The sequence below is a fragment of the Tamandua tetradactyla genome, chromosome 15 (assembly GCF_023851605.1).
Source record: "Tamandua tetradactyla isolate mTamTet1 chromosome 15, mTamTet1.pri, whole genome shotgun sequence".
Lineage (NCBI taxonomy): Eukaryota > Metazoa > Chordata > Mammalia > Pilosa > Myrmecophagidae > Tamandua > Tamandua tetradactyla.
This window is the reverse complement of record NC_135341.1, coordinates 59,707,178-59,726,740: the sequence shown is the minus strand read 5'-3', so window position 1 is coordinate 59,726,740 and position 19,563 is coordinate 59,707,178. Positions and strand designations below refer to the sequence as shown.

Here is a 19,563-nt window from a genome sequence, read left to right as displayed (position 1 = left end):
TGCCTCCAGGGTGCTAGTTGAGTTGTCTGAACTCAGTCTTATTTGATTTCTCTTGTAGGTAGTAGATTGCTTTTCTCTTGCCAGTTTCAGGACTTTCTGCTTCTCTTCAGCATTGGACAGACTTAAATATGTGCCTTGCAGAAGGCCTATTTGGATTTATTCTGTTTGGAGTTCTTTGAGTTTCTTTGACTTGTGTATTTATGTCCTTTAGGAGGGTTGAGAAGTTTTCCCTCATTATATCCTCAACTACTCTTCCTAGCCCTTTATTCCTCTCTTCTCCTTCTGGGACACCAATGATCCTTATATTTGCATGCTTTGATTTGTCTATCATTTCCCTGAGTTCCCATTGAATTTTTTCCATCTTTTTTGCCTTTTGAGTTTTGAGTCTTCGAAGTCAGTTATCCTGTCCTCTATATCACCTAATCTATCTTCTGTCTCTTCAAATCTGGTGTTGTGTGCCTCTAGTATGCTTTTTATTTGGTCAACAGAGTCGTTAATCTTCATGATTTCTGCTATTTTTCTATTCTTTCAAATTCCTCTTTGTGCTCCTCTTGATCTCTTTTATGTCATTTGCTATCCTGCTTATTTTATTAAGTAGAGTTGTATGAACATCTTTGATTTGTTGTTCCAACATCTGTTTCTCCTCAGGTGTTTTAATTTGGTTATTAGACAGGGCTATATCTCTCTGCATTGTGATATGCCTAGTGATCTTCTGCTGTCTTCATCACTTATAGATATCCTGATTGATTTACTTTGGGAGTTGATTTCTTTCAGCAATCTAAGGCCTTGTGTTTGTGAGATGTTTGTACAGCAGGGAGCAGGACATGGGCTGGAGCACTCAGTATGGTAATTTGTTTCAGTGCAGGTATGGGTGCAGGCTAGAGATGTTATGCTGGTGCTTGTGAACATAGGTGCCCAATGACCAAGGAGGATGTAGCTGTATGGGTGCACCTGTCTGGGGGATGTCATCCTGGTGTGCTCTGGTCTAAGGCATGGGGCCCTTTGTGCACATGCGTAGAGCTGTGGCACAGGTTTGTGTTACACCTTAGTAGATTGGGGGCAGATATGACCCGGCTGTGAAGGTCGCCACTTTCTCAGGCTGAGGGCTGTGTGCATGTGCAGTTCTAGGACCGCTGTAAAGCGCAGTTCCCAGAGCTGAGTGAGGTAATTGGGGGCCGTGGGCATGTATAGGCCTGGGAGTGCCATAAATGGATGCGCTGAGCTCAGGGAGGGCAGGGTGAGGCTGTGCGACACTATGGGCGGGGGATGGGGGTAGCTTAGGTATTTAGTGCCTGCAACCGTTATGTGCTACTAACAGCCTGTAGGGAACAGGGAGGGGGAGGTAGTGCTTGGGAGGGGTACAGGAGAGATAGGTTGGCCTGCACTTGTGTGTGTGGGGGGGCAGGTATGTGCACTGGGGGCTGGTGGGGTGGGGGCACCTGGAGCATGGGGAATGGGAGCGGGTGAGGGGGTTCGGGTGTGTGGGGTATGGGGTGAGTTGCCGGTCACGGGGCTGCACTGGTGAGGGTAGCCCGTCCAAGGACCTCGGCCTGGTTTACTTCCTAGTCCTGTGTACCTACCTGTCTATGCACTCCCGCAGGCTCTACCGCTCTGCACCTCCACACCAGACTCCAGCTTTCTGCCTCTCAGTTCCTTGGTCTCTGCAACAGGGCTGCCACGTGTGGTGCAGAAGGCTCTCCCGGGTCAGCCACACTCCCAAATTGCTGCCTCAGCTGCCCTCCTGTCCCTTCTCTAACTTTTCCGTGGAATAGGGCTAATCTCAAGCTGCTCTAGTCGACCACCTTCCCAGGAGTGGTAGCCTTGATTCTTAAAAAGATGATTGTATAACTATGTAGCTTTTATGGTGTGACTGTGATTGTGAAAACCTTATGACTGGCACTCCCTCTATCCAGTGTATGGGCAGATGAGTAAGGAAATAAAAACAAAAAAAAAATAAGTAAATAATAGGGGAAGTATAGGGAATATAGGAGGTTTTGAGTGTTCTTTTTTACTTTTATTTTTGTTCTTATTTTACTGTTTTTGAGTAATGAAAATATTCAATAATATTGGATGTGATGATGAATGTACAACTAAATAATGATACTGTGAACCATTAATTATATACTTTTGATGATTATATGGTATGTGAATATATCTCAATAACATTGCTTTAAAAATAATGCATGGCTGAGTCTAATTCTGGAATTTATGAGTTTCTTAGAAGGTATTTAATTGTATTACCACTAGGTGGCATATACTTATGGATAGTTCTTAAAGATTCCCAGACACTAGTTTTAAACAAACCTTTTCAGTTTCCCAACTCACCAAAGTTTATTTTAGCTATGCCAAATTCATTTTTCTCAAGAAATGTCCTTAATATCAATTATTTAGTGATATATCAGCCTGCATGAGATTTTTTCACTACATATAATTACTTACTTACAATAACATTTGAGTTGCAGAAATGTCTTAAATCTGCAAAGACTAGCTTAGATATTCTTAAAATAATTTGCGTTTTCCAGTGTTTATTGAATTGTATCTGTCTCTTCTCTTTTTTTCCCATGAAATAACTTAATTAATGAATAAAATGTATAGATTCTGTGTACAACAGTAGTTTTTATTTGATTATATTGCTTCACTGCTTTTCCACCAAATTAATTAGTGTTCAGGACCAATGCAATTTAATAACCACTTACTGAATGCTTATATATTGTACAGTGAACTAAGTTAGGCAAGGAAATACTGTGGAGGATACAAAGATGAAATGTTATTTATTGCCTGTGTGTTCATGGACCTTTAATTTTATGGGTGGAGATAGTCATGGACACAAATAACTATAATGCAAGTGAGAAAGTGGCAAATGATGAAATAAGAGTATGAAGTGTAATGGGAGCAAATGATAGATACTAATTTGGGGGTTCAAAGATAAGGTGACATTTTGAGGAGAGCTTTAAATATATAGTTTCATTGTCTAATGGGTTGAATGTGTGTTATATAGATTTACATTTCTGTATAAAGGTTGAGTTATCTTATATATCAAAGATTATAATATGAATCTTTATACACAAGTGGTAAATATGGCTTAATAGGATAAACACTTGTATTCTATTTTTTTTTTTTTTTTTTTTAACATGAGCAGGCACCAGGAAATGAACCCGGGTCTCTAGCATCACAGGCAAGAATTCTGTCACCGAGCCACCATCACACCACCCCTTGTATTCTTTTTGAATGCAAAGTTTTTAAGAAAGAAATGACAGGATTTTATAAATTGTAGCATTTTAAAATGTTAAAAAAATCTTTTTTTGTAAAGCCCTTAAATAACACTGCAGAAATTGTTGGACTAGATAATCTTTTAGCTGTTTTTAACTTAGAGATTCTTTTGCTCTGTTTCTTTTTTTAAAAAGTACATGTATTAAAACTAAATAACCATTTAGAAAAACTGATATTCCCAAATAGAATAATAACTCACTGAGTGCTTACTATTCTAGAAAACTATCATTTCTTATTTTATTGAACACTTATGAAATCCTATGACATATGTACTCTTATTATCCACCAGATACAGATGAGGAAAGTGTAGCACATAAAATTTAAGTAACTTCCATGAATACATCAATATCTGCCATAAGACCAAAACTAGATGCAAATGGAATTAATTTTCTTAAAAAAAGAAATTTGCTTTTCAATTTCTATCACTTCAGTATTATTGCTATATCACTTAAAAGGGAATCAGTGTTATTCTAAGAAAATGTATTGATAGTAATACCTGCTTTGTTTATTACATTAGGGATCTTAGATTTTTATAATTTTCTAAGTATGAGATGAGTCATATTATAGTATTGTTTTACTGAATCAAGACTATGACCCTTTTGGTTATTAACATGCAAAATTCCCACAAACTTTGCTGTATTTAAAATGGTAAAATATAGTGGTTTTAGAAATAAAATTATATAGAACATTTGGGAAATTTTATGCTGTATGTATTTTGACCTATGAAGATTTTTAAAAATGAATCTTATTCTGTGTGTGTGTGTGTTTCTATAGCCAGAAAACTGTAAGAACAAGAAGAAGTGGTATAAAAGTGCATTACAAGAAGCATGCCTACTCTATGGATATTCACATGAGCAAAGACTGGAGATGTGCTGCCTATCAAAACAGGGTATATGAGTTTTTAACTATTTTTCCACTCCAAAATAAGGATTGATTCAGATGCATGCTTTCCAGAATATGGTCACACGTTTAAAAAAAAAATCTCACTTTCTCTTCATGGGGAGATATATCATTGTCCACTGAAAACTCATTTTGTATGGATTAGTATTTATGTATCCTTTGAAACTATTTTCAATGACCAAAAATATATTCTATTTAAACGCAGGGGTTTTGTTTGTTTGTTTTCTTTGCCTTTAGGTTGTGATATGTGTGTGTATGTTTTAATGCAGGAGCTCTTATTAGCATTTCTGTCATCTTCTTTACTCTTATCTAGATTATCTGTATAGGTTCTCCTATGTATTTTGAAAGAAGATATTTCAAAGTTAGAAACCATGGCTTTAAAATATAATAATTGTACGAAGTATTCACTTAGTTATGCTGTACCATTCAAAGTATTTTAATAATATTTTGTTTTTCGTTAGATTCAAAGCAAGCATAATGATAAGCTTCAACTTGTTTCTTTTTAATTAGACAGATGAAAAAATATCTTTCAGATCATTTTCAAAGAAAGTATGCTTTAATTGTAAATATTATGGTTTACTGATTGTTTTTAAGTGAATTCATCTTAGGGATGATAGTAGGTATGACATTTTTAACCCTAAAAAGAATATGATTATTACATAAAATGACAACTTTTAATAAACTTAAATGTTTAAAACATATTTACTTAGTGAACATAAGTAATTATAAGATATAAGATATAATTGTATATCTTATAAGGCCCCTTTTTTACTTCATCATTTTAAGTTCTAAAGTAGATCATTTTTTCAGAGGGACTGGCCTTTGGTAAAACTGACTGTATTTTAAAATTATAGTGATATGTTTTTCTCCTCTGGAAAAGTTTAATATATTAAAAAAATTTATAAGTGGAAACACGTTTGTTTTTTTTTGAGAAAAAAGTTTAAGTACTCACCCGGCCGCATAAGTTTAGGTTTTAAAGCAAATAAGTAAGTTTGAAAAGGGTGGTAAAAGAATTACAAGCACACTACTCTGGTTTACTCTGAGTCCAGGAGGAAATGTATTTATTACCACAAATGTCATCTTATTCCTTGTACTGAAAATATAATGTTTCTGTTTATTAGCAATAAAGGTTGAACTTACTCAACTGGCACAGATACCACTTTGTTCCTTTCATGGGTTATATAGCCCTCTTGTTTAACCACAGTAAACTTTTAAATATTTATCTTTTTTAAAAACATTAATACTCTGAAATAATATAGGTTTTTAAAGTTATATTGCATCTGTTTCACACTAGCTAGCAGTAGACCCCCTCTTTCAATAAATTATGAAATTATGTCTTTTGCTCTTGTTACATGTGCTAGAGCATTCGTATCTGGGTCCTTTGACATTCTTGTCTGTCCAGAGCCTTTGGAGAGGGGTTATTTCTGATTGGTTTGCAGAAATAGACCATTTTCTTCTTGAAGTTCTGATGAATTTTACATGAAGAATTTGATGTATGCAGACTGATTCTTGAGAGCCTTATGCATAAAGACTTAAATTTATTCCTGGAGTAGCCAAAATTGAGGGGCAAGAACAAACTTATAGGAAGTTCAATCTTTGCCATGATAGTCTTACTCACTTCATGCTCACTCTTTGCTGTCTCCAAAATAGGCAACTTAATTCTTGAGTATGTCTTGATTCTAAAGTGTATTCTGGTAGAGTATTCAGCTCCTTAGTGTATTTAAAAGTATATTTTAGAGATGATTAGCCATAATTCAGATGTTTCACAAATGGTGAGTAACTTAGAGGCATCCCATTAATTTTATTCCAACAGTTTTGAGGATTTCTTTATCCAAAATTTCTTCTTCCAACCTAGAAATAATTACTATTGATATTTTGGCCTATATTCTTCCTTCCCTGCAGAAACTGACAAACTATAATATTTGATGTAACTTTTTCATTGTGAGCATATAGACCTGATCATATTAGACCTGATCAAATTAGACCTGATCATTCGAAACAAATTTCGAAATCTAATCTAACAGAATACTTAGATATATGCAGAGGTAACCTCAATAAAAGGAAGAAAGGTCTGTATCCTAAGGTAACTATGAATGTACAAAATAGGTGGAGATTTCTCCCAGTTGGAGGAATCATCTGTGATGGTGAATGGAATTTAAACATTCATGGGCAGTAGGAGTGGGGAGAGGAGAAAAAGTGTGCCAGGGGAGGAATCATCCATCTCAAGCACAGAGCTGTAGGCATGATAGAAGGAAATTGTCTAGGGGGATGCAAGGAGTCCATGGCTAGCCAGTGGTAGGTATAAATACAAATATTTGGTTCCCTGGGTTTCTATGTTTATGCCAGTGATTTTTACATAATACATAGATGGATGTGCATATATTTTTTGCACATCTCAAATTAATAACTTGGAATAATTTTCTATATAACATCATTTATTAATTATTTTAATTCTAGGAGCAGTAGAAAGAAAATGTACTGATACTCCTCATTCAGGATGTGTCTTTCTATCAAGCACTGCTGCAGCTCAGCACACCCAAATGGAGGCAGAGGACATTCTGGAAAGATTAGGGGCTTGTAGTCAGATGTGTCTGGCCCAGTTGCATGACCTCATGCAGGGTGTTTAACTTAGCTTCAACTTCCTCATCTATAAAGTGGAAATGAAAACCATACCTAGCAAGGTTATCATGAAGATTAACTAAAATGTTGTCCTTATAAAGTCTTTATCCTATATCTGGCATGTGGTAAATGTGCATGTAGAGATGGCTAACGTTTATTTCCAATTGTTACACACTCCAGAGCACACAAGCTAACGGGACCTAGAAATCAGATATGCTGCCAGCTAGCTTGAGGACATCTAACCATGAATCAAATTTAAAGGAGAGGTTTGTCAAATAAGTATGCAAATCCATGATATCATTACTGTAAGATTACTCCAATCTACTCTACTCTGGAAAACTGAGCTTATTAACGTTTTTATCAAAGGAATCACTAAAACCAAAATATGACACAGTATGAGAAAGTAGAAAATTCTGATTGTGTAATTTTTTAATTTATTAGAACAGGAACATAGACACTCTTAATTTTGCCCAAGCAACCTGATTTTGTTATCTTACAGATAAAACCAAAGCAGATGCTGTGGTGGCCAAGAAAAGGGTAAGATTATGTTTTATTATATAATGTACACAACCTTCAGATTCCATTTGATTGAAAGTATATTTTAAAGAAAATTAAATTAATATTTAAAAGGAAAATGATGCATAATCAATTTTTTGTTCTAAATGTTATATGAATATACATTTCCTTTCTTATTTTTATCTTAGAAAATTAATATTTATGGTTACTTTTATAAGTGGTATAAGAGTATCAGAAAATAGAACAGTAGAAAATTATGTTAAAGAATTGCTTTGATTTAAATTATCTATCTCATACATACTGTGATTTGGTAAAACTTTTTATTGTCTTATATACTATATTACTGTACTGTATACAAAAAAACTCATGGAAAATTTAAATAATTAAATCTACAGCTTAAAACATACTTTGCCTTAAACTTAAGTAGAGAATAACATCAGCCATTTGAATTAATTTTCTGAAATTAGAAACTTTTTAAATGAAAACTTACAAACTCAATAATATTTTAAAATAATTTAAATGTTTTAACACCTTATTCTGGGTAGTACATGCAGAAGGATATTTAACTCTGCTTGCTGTCAAAACTATGACTGGTAAAGGATGAATCTTGAGATTCTCCTCAAATGACAGTATTCTGACAGGACACCTCTGAGAGAAAGAAAAAGTTGTTGCTTAAAACAAATCCTCCTAGACATATTATACATTGGGTAGTTACAAGAAAAATATTTGTGATTAAAGGAAGGCCTGTCATGAGGACTTCCTGTGTTTGAGTGGTGGGAATGGAGTAGGGTAGAGTCAGGAAAGGTCGAGTGTAACCCAGGGGAACAGAAAAGGATGTTGGGATGGACTTATAGATGATTAGTCAATGGGGTGAGTATCCTTTTTGTATTCTGAATATGTATAATTTTATGAGACTTTAAAATGATATTTTGTCCTTTTGCTTTTTGGCTTTTGAAAAAAGAATTGGATTTTCTCTGGCTAAACAATGTTGATACTCTTTACAGGGAAGAATTCAATATCATAGAAGACAAGATTGCCCTTTATAAAAGAAAAGCATTAGAATTTGTATGTCGGCTTAGAGATTTAGACAGAAATATGTGAGGTAGTGCAGGGCTGTTAATGTGGAGGGAATTGTTTATTTCAGTCTCTGTGGAAGAATATTTAGTATAAAAAATGATAAAGATATAACTAACATTTACATGTATATATACGGAGAGAGAGAGAGTGTGTGTGTGTAGGTAGATATAGATAGATAGATAGACAGACTGACAGATAAGCAGGGTGTGCTTTAGTCTTATCAGTGGTTCTCAACTATGACAGTATTTAAGGCAGTGTCATTCAAAGTTGTCCATGGACTAGATCAGAGCTTTTCTGTGAACATTAGGAACTTCTATAGTAATTTGACAAAGTAATCTGAGTCTAATAATAAAATAGAGCTTATGTTTTCTATGTCTTTTTTTTTAATTTCAACTTTTTTGGGGGAACTTATTTATTATTACTATTATTATTTGATCAAAATATCTCTCTGGGCATTTTTTTTTTTGGGGGGTGGGGGAACTGCTCCAGGACCACAGATAGCTTGAAAATACTATCCTAGAGAAAATTTTAGAAATATATGGTGGTGTTTTGAGTTAAAGTAATTGAGGGTGGGGGGTAGAGTACAATGCATTTTGGGCAAAAGCTGGGGACAATAGATATCCTGCAATGCATGGAACAGAGTTATATAACAAGAACTGTCCAACCTTTGGCATGACTTTTGAATGTCTGCTGGACTCAACAAAATACAAATATAATTGTAGAGTGATTTAATACAAAACAATACTGAAATATTTTATAATACATTAGGTAAAAAGCCAAGAAATTTATAAGGCTCATTAAAGATAAGGAAGCTGAAATGGAATAAACACATTCTTCTTGAAATTACTGACTGCTTTACTTATTCTCTATTTAACATATTGTAACATTTCCAAATATATATTTAGCTGGAGGTTTTGGGATAAAAGTGCTGTTAGTAGAAACCATGAAAAGCATTTACAAAACAGAAGCTTTGAGATGCCTTTTAATGGTATTAAAACCAAATATTACCAAAGTAAGAGACATATGAAATACATCAATCTCATTGAATGTTTAAAAATAAATGTTTAAAAACATTTCTCAGTATTACTATCCCTTAAATTTGTAAATATTTTAGCATAATGATAGGAAATCTATGCTGTAAAAATTCCATACTTAAATTATTTCTGATACCCTATTGTTTTTCATTCTTACTCTGATACTGTTCCCAGAGGTGTACCTTACAATTCTTTATTACATCTTATATTATTATTTTCTCCAAATTATCATCTAGATATTCCTCTTCACTTATTGACAGTTATGGTCAACTTAACAATGGTTTCTATTCTTGTTTCCACCACTATTTCTACTGTTCCATTTTCCTATAGTCCTATATAGAATACCTCTGGTTAGCTTATTTTACTTATATCCAAATTTATTCATGATAAGGGTGATTAGCATTTATCTTCTTGATTATGTCTTGACAGTGTGGTTTTCCCCAAGTATATACATGTAGAAATGCATTTTATTTTAAATATATTGTACTTCATATATTTTTTTATTTTACAGTTATACTTTTTTGAAATTATCATGTAGCCAGATGTTATCATTAGGTATAGGCTATAATGCTGTAACAAAGAAACTCTAAATTATAGCAAATCACACAAAATAAAGAAGTTTCTCTCATTTATACAGGTCCAAAGGTAGGCCATTAGTACAGGATGGGAGAAGAACTTGCCCCCCCAAATCACTCAGATTCCCAAGTTCCTTGCCTTATTTTTCTATCAACACCTAGGGTACATCATCTATATGGAAAAGGTTGATTGTATTGTCATATCTACGGTCTGACCCATGGAAAGAAGTAAGATAGAAGAGGAGTGTAAGCTATTAGCTGAAAAGAAAAACCTTGAAGTTGCACAGGTTACTTTCCTCATATCCCATTAGCCAAAATGTAGTAACATGGCCACACCCACGGGCAAGAGAAAGGTAGAAAATGCAGATTCTAGCTGGGCAAGCTTGGGGAAATGTAATGGTAGAAAAAAGAAAGGGAGCATTGATATGGGAGTATATTAGTGGTCTAAAAGTTTCACATCAAGGTAGGAAAGGGAATGTTTTTATAAAAGGTATAGGTGGACAAAAGAAAGCTGTTGGCATGAAAACAGAATATAATAATAATAGTGCATTGTATTAAGTGCCTACTAAGTGCCAGGTGCTACATATATGTTACTTCACTTAATGAGAGCAAGAGTTATATAAGATAGTCATTATTATCTCTAGTTCACAAATGAAAACAGGCATTGGAATGTTCACTACAGCCAAATATACAATACAAAGATGAATGAGGAAAAGTAAATAATTGCCTGTACAAACCTGCATCCTGGGTTGCAAATCTTAACAGTCTGAATTTATTTATATAAATATTTATTTTTATAAATAAACATAAATATGTACATGTATAAATATTTTGTGTTTGTTTTTGATTTTGCAACAATGTTTTTTCCACTTATTATGTATGTTACTCTATGAATTTAACTACCTAGACTAACATAAATTTGTTTTTAACTCTCTGATTAGCATATCATAGCAGATGTATGTCGGCTTTAGTCAATCTGTCTTATTTGGATGAAGATGTGGGTATTTTCAGGTTTTTGTTGTTGTGGTTTGCTGGTACTGCAAACAATGCTTTAACATCCTCATATGCATACCCTTAAATACTGGTGCTATTATTTCTGTAGGATAGATTCCCAAAGTGGGGCGGTTAGATACAAACTAACCACCATGTTGCTCTGCCTCCATTTAATCAAGAGAGGACTCGAAGAATAAACTGTTAAGGGCTAGCCTATACTGAATTGGAGTGCTGGTTGCTGCTACCTCTTTGAACTGAGATAAGAGTGTTGCCCCTTTGATGTATTCCTATGTCCTTCCTCAGTGCTTCTAGGTCAAGTATGAGAGCTCTCTATTCAAGTCTCTTCCACTCCCATTATTCCTTTCCTTCAGCTCTTCAGCTGTATTGTGACTACCTGTTAAGAGAGAGGTTAGTAGTACAGATTCATCTGCCTAACCTCCTCTACCCAAATGACAGCAGTCTGAATGAAAGAGACCCTGGATAAATCACACTAATCTCTCTGAGTCCCACTTGATAAAAGGAGTAATCTAGATTGTCTCCAGGTCCCTTCCCACTCTAATATTCCATGAACTGTAAAATATTTGTAACAATTCAATAAGTACTTTCAGAATGTCAAAGGACGCAGAGTAGATTTAATATCCACAGTAAATATAAGTCATTTAGTCCTAGAAATAAAGAATAAAAACAGTAGTATACCAGGAAGACAGATGGAGTACTGGTGGTGTCTACTATAGATTCTGAAAGATGTTTGAACATATTAAATATTCAGGAAACAGCATAGTGTGGTGGAAAGAATACAAACTTATGAATGAGACAGAATTGTCTTAAAGAACCAGTTCTGCTACTTAGTAATTATGTGACCTCAGGCAAGTTAACACCTCTGAGCTCCATTTAATTAATCTCTGAGTTGGGGATAATAAAAATTACCTTCTATGATTGTTATATATATTAATTTTCAAAGTAATTATAATAGTATATAGTTACTATATTATAGTAGGTGCTTATTAAATGCTGGTACTTTTCTCCCTAGTTTCCCCTTCAGAAGAGGTAGAAAGGAAGGATTTAAGAAAATTTATCATTATAATAGCATCATGAATCTATTAAACTGCTAAGATTAAGTAAAATCCTTCTTTTCCTTCAAAGTAGGTCCTGACATTTAAATCATGATTTATTTTTTTTCAGAGTAATATAATAACATTATAGTTGGGGGATAACATTTTTAAAAATTATCCAGAAAGTTACAATATGTCCATATTCTAAGTGTTTATTTGCATAGTTTTAATCACTGAGTAATATGTCATTTTTTTTTTCGTTTATGTATTATACAGATTTAAATCCTTTCCCAACTTTGATTTCAGGCCTAAGAGAAATCCACTATTAGCAGTTTTGTGTAGGTTTTTCTATGCATGTAAAACCTGTTATAATTTTTTAAATAAAATATATGTACCTGTATGTATAACTACCTATATTTTATTAACATAAAAGAATGTATTAAATGCTACTTTTTTCTACACAATAATATATTGTATATGTATTTTTTAAGTTAAAGATCTACCAGATCACAAGTGACTGCATAGTATTTCATTTTATTGAAGTGGCTTAATTTATTGAATCAATCTTGGACAGGTTGATAGGGATTTACAGAATTACTATTCCCATCATTAGCTTATGGGACTGTTTAGGCCTTACCTGGGCAATTCTAGATATTAGCAGTCTTTTAAAATAGAATTTATTATAAAAACACATAGTAATGGGCAGTCCACAGTGGCTCAGCAGGCAGCGCTTTCGCCAGCCATGCTGGAGACCCGGGTTCAATTCCCAGTGCCTGCCCATGTGAAAAAAAAAAAAAAAGTGAAAAAACCCCTACATGATAGTAAAAAATAAATGCGAAAGTGTATAAATTAGAAAGTTCCAGTTATTCTCTTCCCCCTGTTGTCCCATCTCCAACATTTCACTGTTTCAGAATCTGAAAATAAACATCCTATAAATATGTTTTGCACATTTATGCACAAATTTCAAGAGGAAAATTCCTGGAGGTGAAGTTGCTGGGATAAAGGGTATGAACATTTAAAATTTGGTCATATACAAGGAAAGGCTGAGGAACTATTAGATTCAAGGACACTAAGGCAGCATGGCAACAGAAGTGTAATGTGAGAGCCTACTTTGGATCCTGAAATAGAAAAAGGATGTCAGTGGAAAAACTGGTGAAATTTGAATTGGGTCTTTAGTTTGGTTAATATATTGTTCAATATTATTTGGGGGGAGTTGATAACTGTACTATGGTTATATAAAATATTAAGGGGAAGCTGTGTGAAGGGTATGTAGGAACTCAGGATATTTTTGCAACTTTTCTGTACATCTGAAATTATTTCAAAATAAAAGTAAAAACATTTGGTCAAATATTTTTGAATTGCTCTTCAAAACAGCCATAGCTGGTATACTCCAGCCACCCCCTAGAAAGCTTTAGATATCATCAATTTTTACAAATTTGCCAATTTTTAAAAGAAGAAAAAATATTTGTTATTTTAATTTGCTATGATTTATTTCTTAAACTATTAGTGAGGTAGGGCATTTTTTGTATATATTTATTGTATTTATTGTATATTATATCTCTTCTAAAAAATGTCCCTTTGTATTCCTTTTTTCCAAGGAATACAAAATTCCAAGACCATTTTTCCCTTTGGCTTATTTATTTATTTATTTTCCTGAATGATGTGTAGGCACTCTTTTTAATTATTTTTGGTAAATACTTTATCTGTTACAAACATTCTTCCAGTTTTACTTTTTAAATATTTGCCGTCCTTCATCTGTACTTATAGGTTAAAGTTAGTCTTTTCTTTTGTGGCTTAGGGCTTTGTGACATGCCTTAACCTTTCTCCTATTGCTACTGGTATCATTTTGATGAATCTCTTCATGAGTATAGCTTTCTCTCCTACTCCATGCTTTGGACAATGTTTCCTGAGAATAATTCCCACTAGAAGGATTGTTGGGAAAGAGAGAGGGACATGTTAAGTTGTACTCTTATCAAAAGTGCAAGCGAGTTCCATATTCATCATTGACAGGAATTATAATAAACATGTTGTTTCCAGTTTACATTATACTTTGTTGCTGTGATTTTTTTGTTTTATTTTGCATTTCTTTGACTTGAGCTAAATTGTCTATGTCTATGAATTTTTAATATTTTCTTAAGAACTTACATGAATTGTTTATATATATATATATCCTTTGTCATAGTTTTTGCATATACTTTTCCCAGGGTATTGCTTGTTTTTCCTTTTCTGTAACTAATGGAAGTTAAAAATTTTTATGTAGTCAAATCTACATTTCTGAGATTTTTATATTATTACTTATAGTTGTATGAATTTCATAGAACTGTGCAGTGGTATGGTTAAGAGCGAAGACATTTCTTGAGGAGTGAATCCTAATTCTATTGCTTACTAGCAGTGTGATTTTAAGTTAGCTGCTTAACTAATCTCTCAATTTCCTCATCTGTTAGATGGAAGAATAAAAGTATTGCATCATAAGATTTTTCTAACATTATGTGTAAAGCTCATAGCGCAGTGCCTGGAACATAGGAAATCCTTCATAAATCTTAGCAATTATTATGGGAATGTGGATTTATTTCTGTATGTGATATGAGGATAGGGTACAAACACACACACACAAATTTCACCCAACTTGCTAACAAATTATCCCAGTGACATTTATTGACTAATAAATAAGCTTTCCTTTCTGTACAGCTTATCTTTAATATAATTAATATAATATTATATAAAATACAATAAACAAAAGTTCAAAATATATGTTTTATATCTAGTCATGTGTTTCATGCCATAAACAAGTTTCAGATTGTTTTATTTTATTAAAAAATCTTTTTATTAGAGAAGTTGTGAGTTTACAGGCCTATCATGCATAAAATAAGGATTCCCATACACCACCCACCACCAACATTTGCATTGATATACAAAATTTGTTGTAATTACTGATAGAACTTTTTTGTAATTCTGTTCTTTTTTGACAGTGGTTACATTTGTTACAATTGATGAAAGATTATTATAGTAGTAATATTAATTATTGCCATATTTTACATAAGATATTTTCCCCATATTCCCAACTTATTATTTTTTTTTCATACATGTCTTTATTATTCATCTACCCATACACTGGATAAAGGATGTGTCAGTCACAAGGTTTTTAAAATCACATGGTTACAAGATAAAAGCTATATAGTTCTACAATTATTTTCAAAGATCAAACCTACTGAATTACACTTCAACAATTTCAGGTGTTTCCTGCTGACTATTCTAATACACTAGAAACTAAAAAGAAATATCTATATATTTCATATAGTCATAATATAGTCATAATCATTTGTTAAATCCTAACTTCTTATTAAATCCTAACTTCTTATTTACAACTCCTCCCTCTCATTTGATCATTCTCTCAATCTTCAGGGATATCTGAGCAATGACCATTCCAACTTCTTCATGTTAAAGAGAGGTGTCAACATTATGGGGTAGAAAAATGAAACTGGTTGATGTTCTTGGAGAGGCTGGTAATTTGGATTTCCAGGTTTGTCTGGCAGGAACAATCTGGAGGTTTTAAGTTTCTTAAAAAATAAACTTAATAAATAAAACTTTTATAGAGTTGTAGATAGAACCCAAAGTATTTATGGTTTTCGGAAATACTGTTAGTGGGACTTGGACTGTGGCAATTTGTAATATCTGGCTGAAACTTGCATAAGAGGAACCTCTAAAATGACCTCTCGACTGTATTTGAAATCCCTTAGCTACTGAAACTTTATTTTGGTTCATTTATTTTCCCCCTTTTGGTCAGAAAGGCATTATGAATCCCAAAATTCCAGGACCAGGCCCATCCCTGGGAGTTATGTACTACATTGCCAGGGAGATTTATAAAACCCCTGGGAGTCATGTCCCATGTAGGGGAGACTATAGTGCATTTATCTGCAGAGTTTGGCTTAGAGAGAGACCACATCTGAGGAGCACAAGAAGCTCTCTGGGGGTGACTCATAAGCATAGTTATAGGGAGACTTAGCTTTGCCATTATGGAATAACTATCATAAAGGCAAGCATCAAGATTGAGGGCTTGGGTTATTAAATTGGGAGTCCCTAATGCTTGAGAGAATGTAAGGAATTCCCCAGAAGGGGAAATTTAATAGTTTCACAGTTTTTCTCCAATTCCACAGGAATCTTTGCAAATACTTTTTTATTTTCTGTCCAAAATACTCTGGAATGTATCAGGGTATTAAATACCTGATTTTAAATACAGACTTTATAGAATAACAAAGTCTCCTTCCCTATTCTAGGTTCCATGTAACTAGGCTATTTAAATAAGCTGACCAGACGAGTTAAATTTGATATGTGCTACAGAAAATTTAAATTTGGGCAAAATAAACATTTATTTCTTTGGTCTCACACAAAAGTTGAAGTTCTAAAATACAGACAGTATCATCCTTTACCCTGTATTCTGATGTACCTTAGTTTTAACCCGATCATATCTCTAATTGAAGTCTGATCGTTTTTTAGATTTAACAGTTACAATATGGAGTATTGTTGACTTTCAGAGCTGCAGAACTCTAATGAATCTTTTTAAAATTAATTTATTTATTAAACATAAAACATAGAAACACATTCCATACCATATGATCATTCCATTCTTGATATATAATCAGTAACTCACAACATTATCACAAGCTATATTCATCATCATGATCACTTCTCAGAACATTTACATCAATTCAGAAAAATAAATAGGAAAACAGAAAAAATTCATATGTACCATACCCCTTACCTCTTCCCGTTCATCGATCTCCAGCATTTCAATCCACTAAATTTATTTCAACATTTGTTCCCTTATTATTTATTTATTTTTAATCCATATGTTTTACTTGTCTGTTGATAAGGTAGATAAAAGGAGCATCAGACACAAGGTTTTCACAATCACATAGTCACATTGCAAAAGCTATATACAATCATCTTCAAGAAACATGGCTACTGGGACACAGTTCTACATTTTCAGGCAGTTCCCTCCAGCCTCTTCATTACACCTTAACTAAAAATTTGATATCTATATAATGCATAAGAATAACCTCCAGGATAACCTCTTGACTCTGTTTGGAATCTCTTAGCCATTGACACTTTATTTTGTCTCATTTCACTCTTCCCCCTTTTGGTTGAGAAGGTTTTCTCAATCCTATGATGCTGCGTCCCAGCTCATTCTAGGATTTCTGTCCCACGTTGCCAGGAGGATCCACACCCCTGGGTGTCATGTCCTAAATAGAAAGGAGGAGGGTAGTGAGTTTGCTTGTTGTGTTGGCTGAGAGAGAGAGAGACCACATCTGAGCAACAAAAGAGGTTCTCTCGGGAGTGATTCTTAGGCCTAATTTTAAGTAGGCTTATCCTATCCTTTGTGGGGTTAAGTTTCATATGAACAAACCCTGATTGGAGGGTCAACCTATTGCTTTGGTTGTCCCCACTGCTTGTGAGAATATCAAGAATTCTCCACTTGGGAAAGTTGAATTTTCCCCCTTTCTCACCATTCCCCCAAGGGGACTTTGCAAATACTTTTTTATTCACTGTTCAGATCACTCTGGGATTTATCAGGCATCACTCTGAATAAACATACAAAATCTCATGCCCTACTCAAAGTTCCATGTACTATAGTGTTCAATTAAGCTATCTACATAAATTATATTAGGAAATGTGCTAGTCAAAATATAAATTTTGTACCAATTAAACATTTTTTGCTTTAGTCTCACACAGAAGTTAAAGTTTTTAAATATTAACTGCCATCTATGTTCAACACCTTGCAGTATTGACATTCCTTTGTTCTTCCTCATGCAAAACATTTTCAAATTTGTACATTTAGTCACTATCATTATATACTCTAGGCATTCCTAGATTATACCATCTCAGTCTTTATTACCTATCTTTCCTTCTGATTTCATTTGTACCCCCAGGTCTCTTCCCTCTATCATTCTTACATTCAGCTTCATTCATTCAGTATCTAACTGAATCTTAAATGTCACACAGATACCCAAAGTTCCAGGAAAGTACCAGATTATACACAAAGAGTACAGCATCTCAGAATTTAGAAATAACAGTTAAAACTCAGGAATAAATGTGACTGCTATAAAAGCTTAAAATCTAGGCTCTAATTTCCACAGTATTGTGCTATTCAATTCTGAACTTTACAATGATCCTTACTGAACATTGTACTCCTTAATTATCAATTGCCCAATCTCTGCCTACTTTCTACTTCTTGATCACTTATGTTCTTGAATTATCTCAGAGTTTGCTTATTATAGTTAGTTTACTTTAGGGAAACCACAAAATATTTACCCTTTTGTTTCTGGCTTATTTTGCTCAACATAATATCCTCAAGGTTCATTCACCTCATTGCATAACTCACAACTTCATTCCTTTCTGCGGCCACACAATATTCCATCAACTGTAATAAGCATAGATCATCCTTCTGCTCATCAGTCAGTGGACCCTCGGCCACCTCCATCCATTGGCAATCATGAAGAATGCCAGTGTGAAAATGTCTATTTGTGTCCCTGCTTTCAGTTCTTTGAAGTACATACCTCATAGCGGGACTGCAACGTCATATGACAACCCTATACTTAACCTTCATTGGAACTATATTGTTCTACCTGCTGTGGAATTTGTGGAATTTGTGGATTAATGATCCTTCATACCCTAATTTTTCAAAAACTACTTTCATGTTCTTACCTCTTTAGTTTTCATAGGTACAGTAGAATTATTTTGTTAAGTTCCAAGAAAAATTCCACCAAGATGATTATTTATATTGTAGAAAATTGATGTATTAAGTTAAGGAGAAGTTTTACATGCTATAACACTAAATGGACCCATCTGGAAACATAACTTGTGCGTCCAGTCATTTTCCTTTTGTTTTTTCAAAGTAGGTTTTTACATATTGCTAATTAAGTATCCCAGGCATGTTACTATTAGGGAAAGGATGTCATTTTCATTTTCTTTTCTAGTTATTTTGGTTTGCATATAGAAATTTCACCTGGGATTTTTTTCCCTAGAACTTTTATTTTATTAATGCCAAGTGTTTAATTTACACCTTTTGAAAGACAAAATTAATGACTACTCTCTTGATTTATATATTTATGCATGAGGAATTTAGGCCTCTGTATTTTCTGATGAGAAATTTTTTCCCAAAAATTATTACAAAAATTCTTTATAAAAAGCAGGAAATTTTCATTAGCCCCATTAACATGATAAGTTGCTTACATTTTATGAGTAGATATCTGGTTATTTGTACTAATTGCTAAGCTTGCAATTAGTATAGAATTTATGTACTGCAACTCAATTCATTTAGCTTATATACATCTTTCCCCAAAGGTAAATATAATAGACCCCCCACTGCTAGATTCTAGCCCCAACCAGAGAGAAATCTCAGAAAAGAATAACAAACAGAGGAACCCTTTGGGAATACTCATAGTTAGGCTTCAAAACTCATGTAGCTTCCTTTCGGATTCTACTTTGCAGGTATCATATACCTTTCTATTGGCCAGTGTTCCACAAACT

General features: G+C 33.7%; 1 protein-coding gene across 4 annotated transcripts in view; it reads left to right on the top strand.

Moving 5' to 3' along the window:
• ZCWPW2 (zinc finger CW-type and PWWP domain containing 2) overlaps nt 1–19,563 on the top strand; it is a 218,258-nt gene that overhangs the window by 145,920 nt on the left and 52,775 nt on the right. For all 4 annotated transcript variants that reach the window (XR_013162874.1, XR_013162875.1, XR_013162876.1 and 1 more), the window contains 2 exons: nt 4,045–4,159; nt 7,289–7,326. Coding sequence is in view for 1 of the 4 variants with exons in the window: in XM_077129946.1 (XP_076986061.1) it covers nt 4,045–4,159; nt 7,289–7,326 (153 nt within the window). In the remaining 3 variants the exon portion in view is untranslated. The remainder of the gene's footprint in view (nt 1–4,044; nt 4,160–7,288; nt 7,327–19,563) is intronic.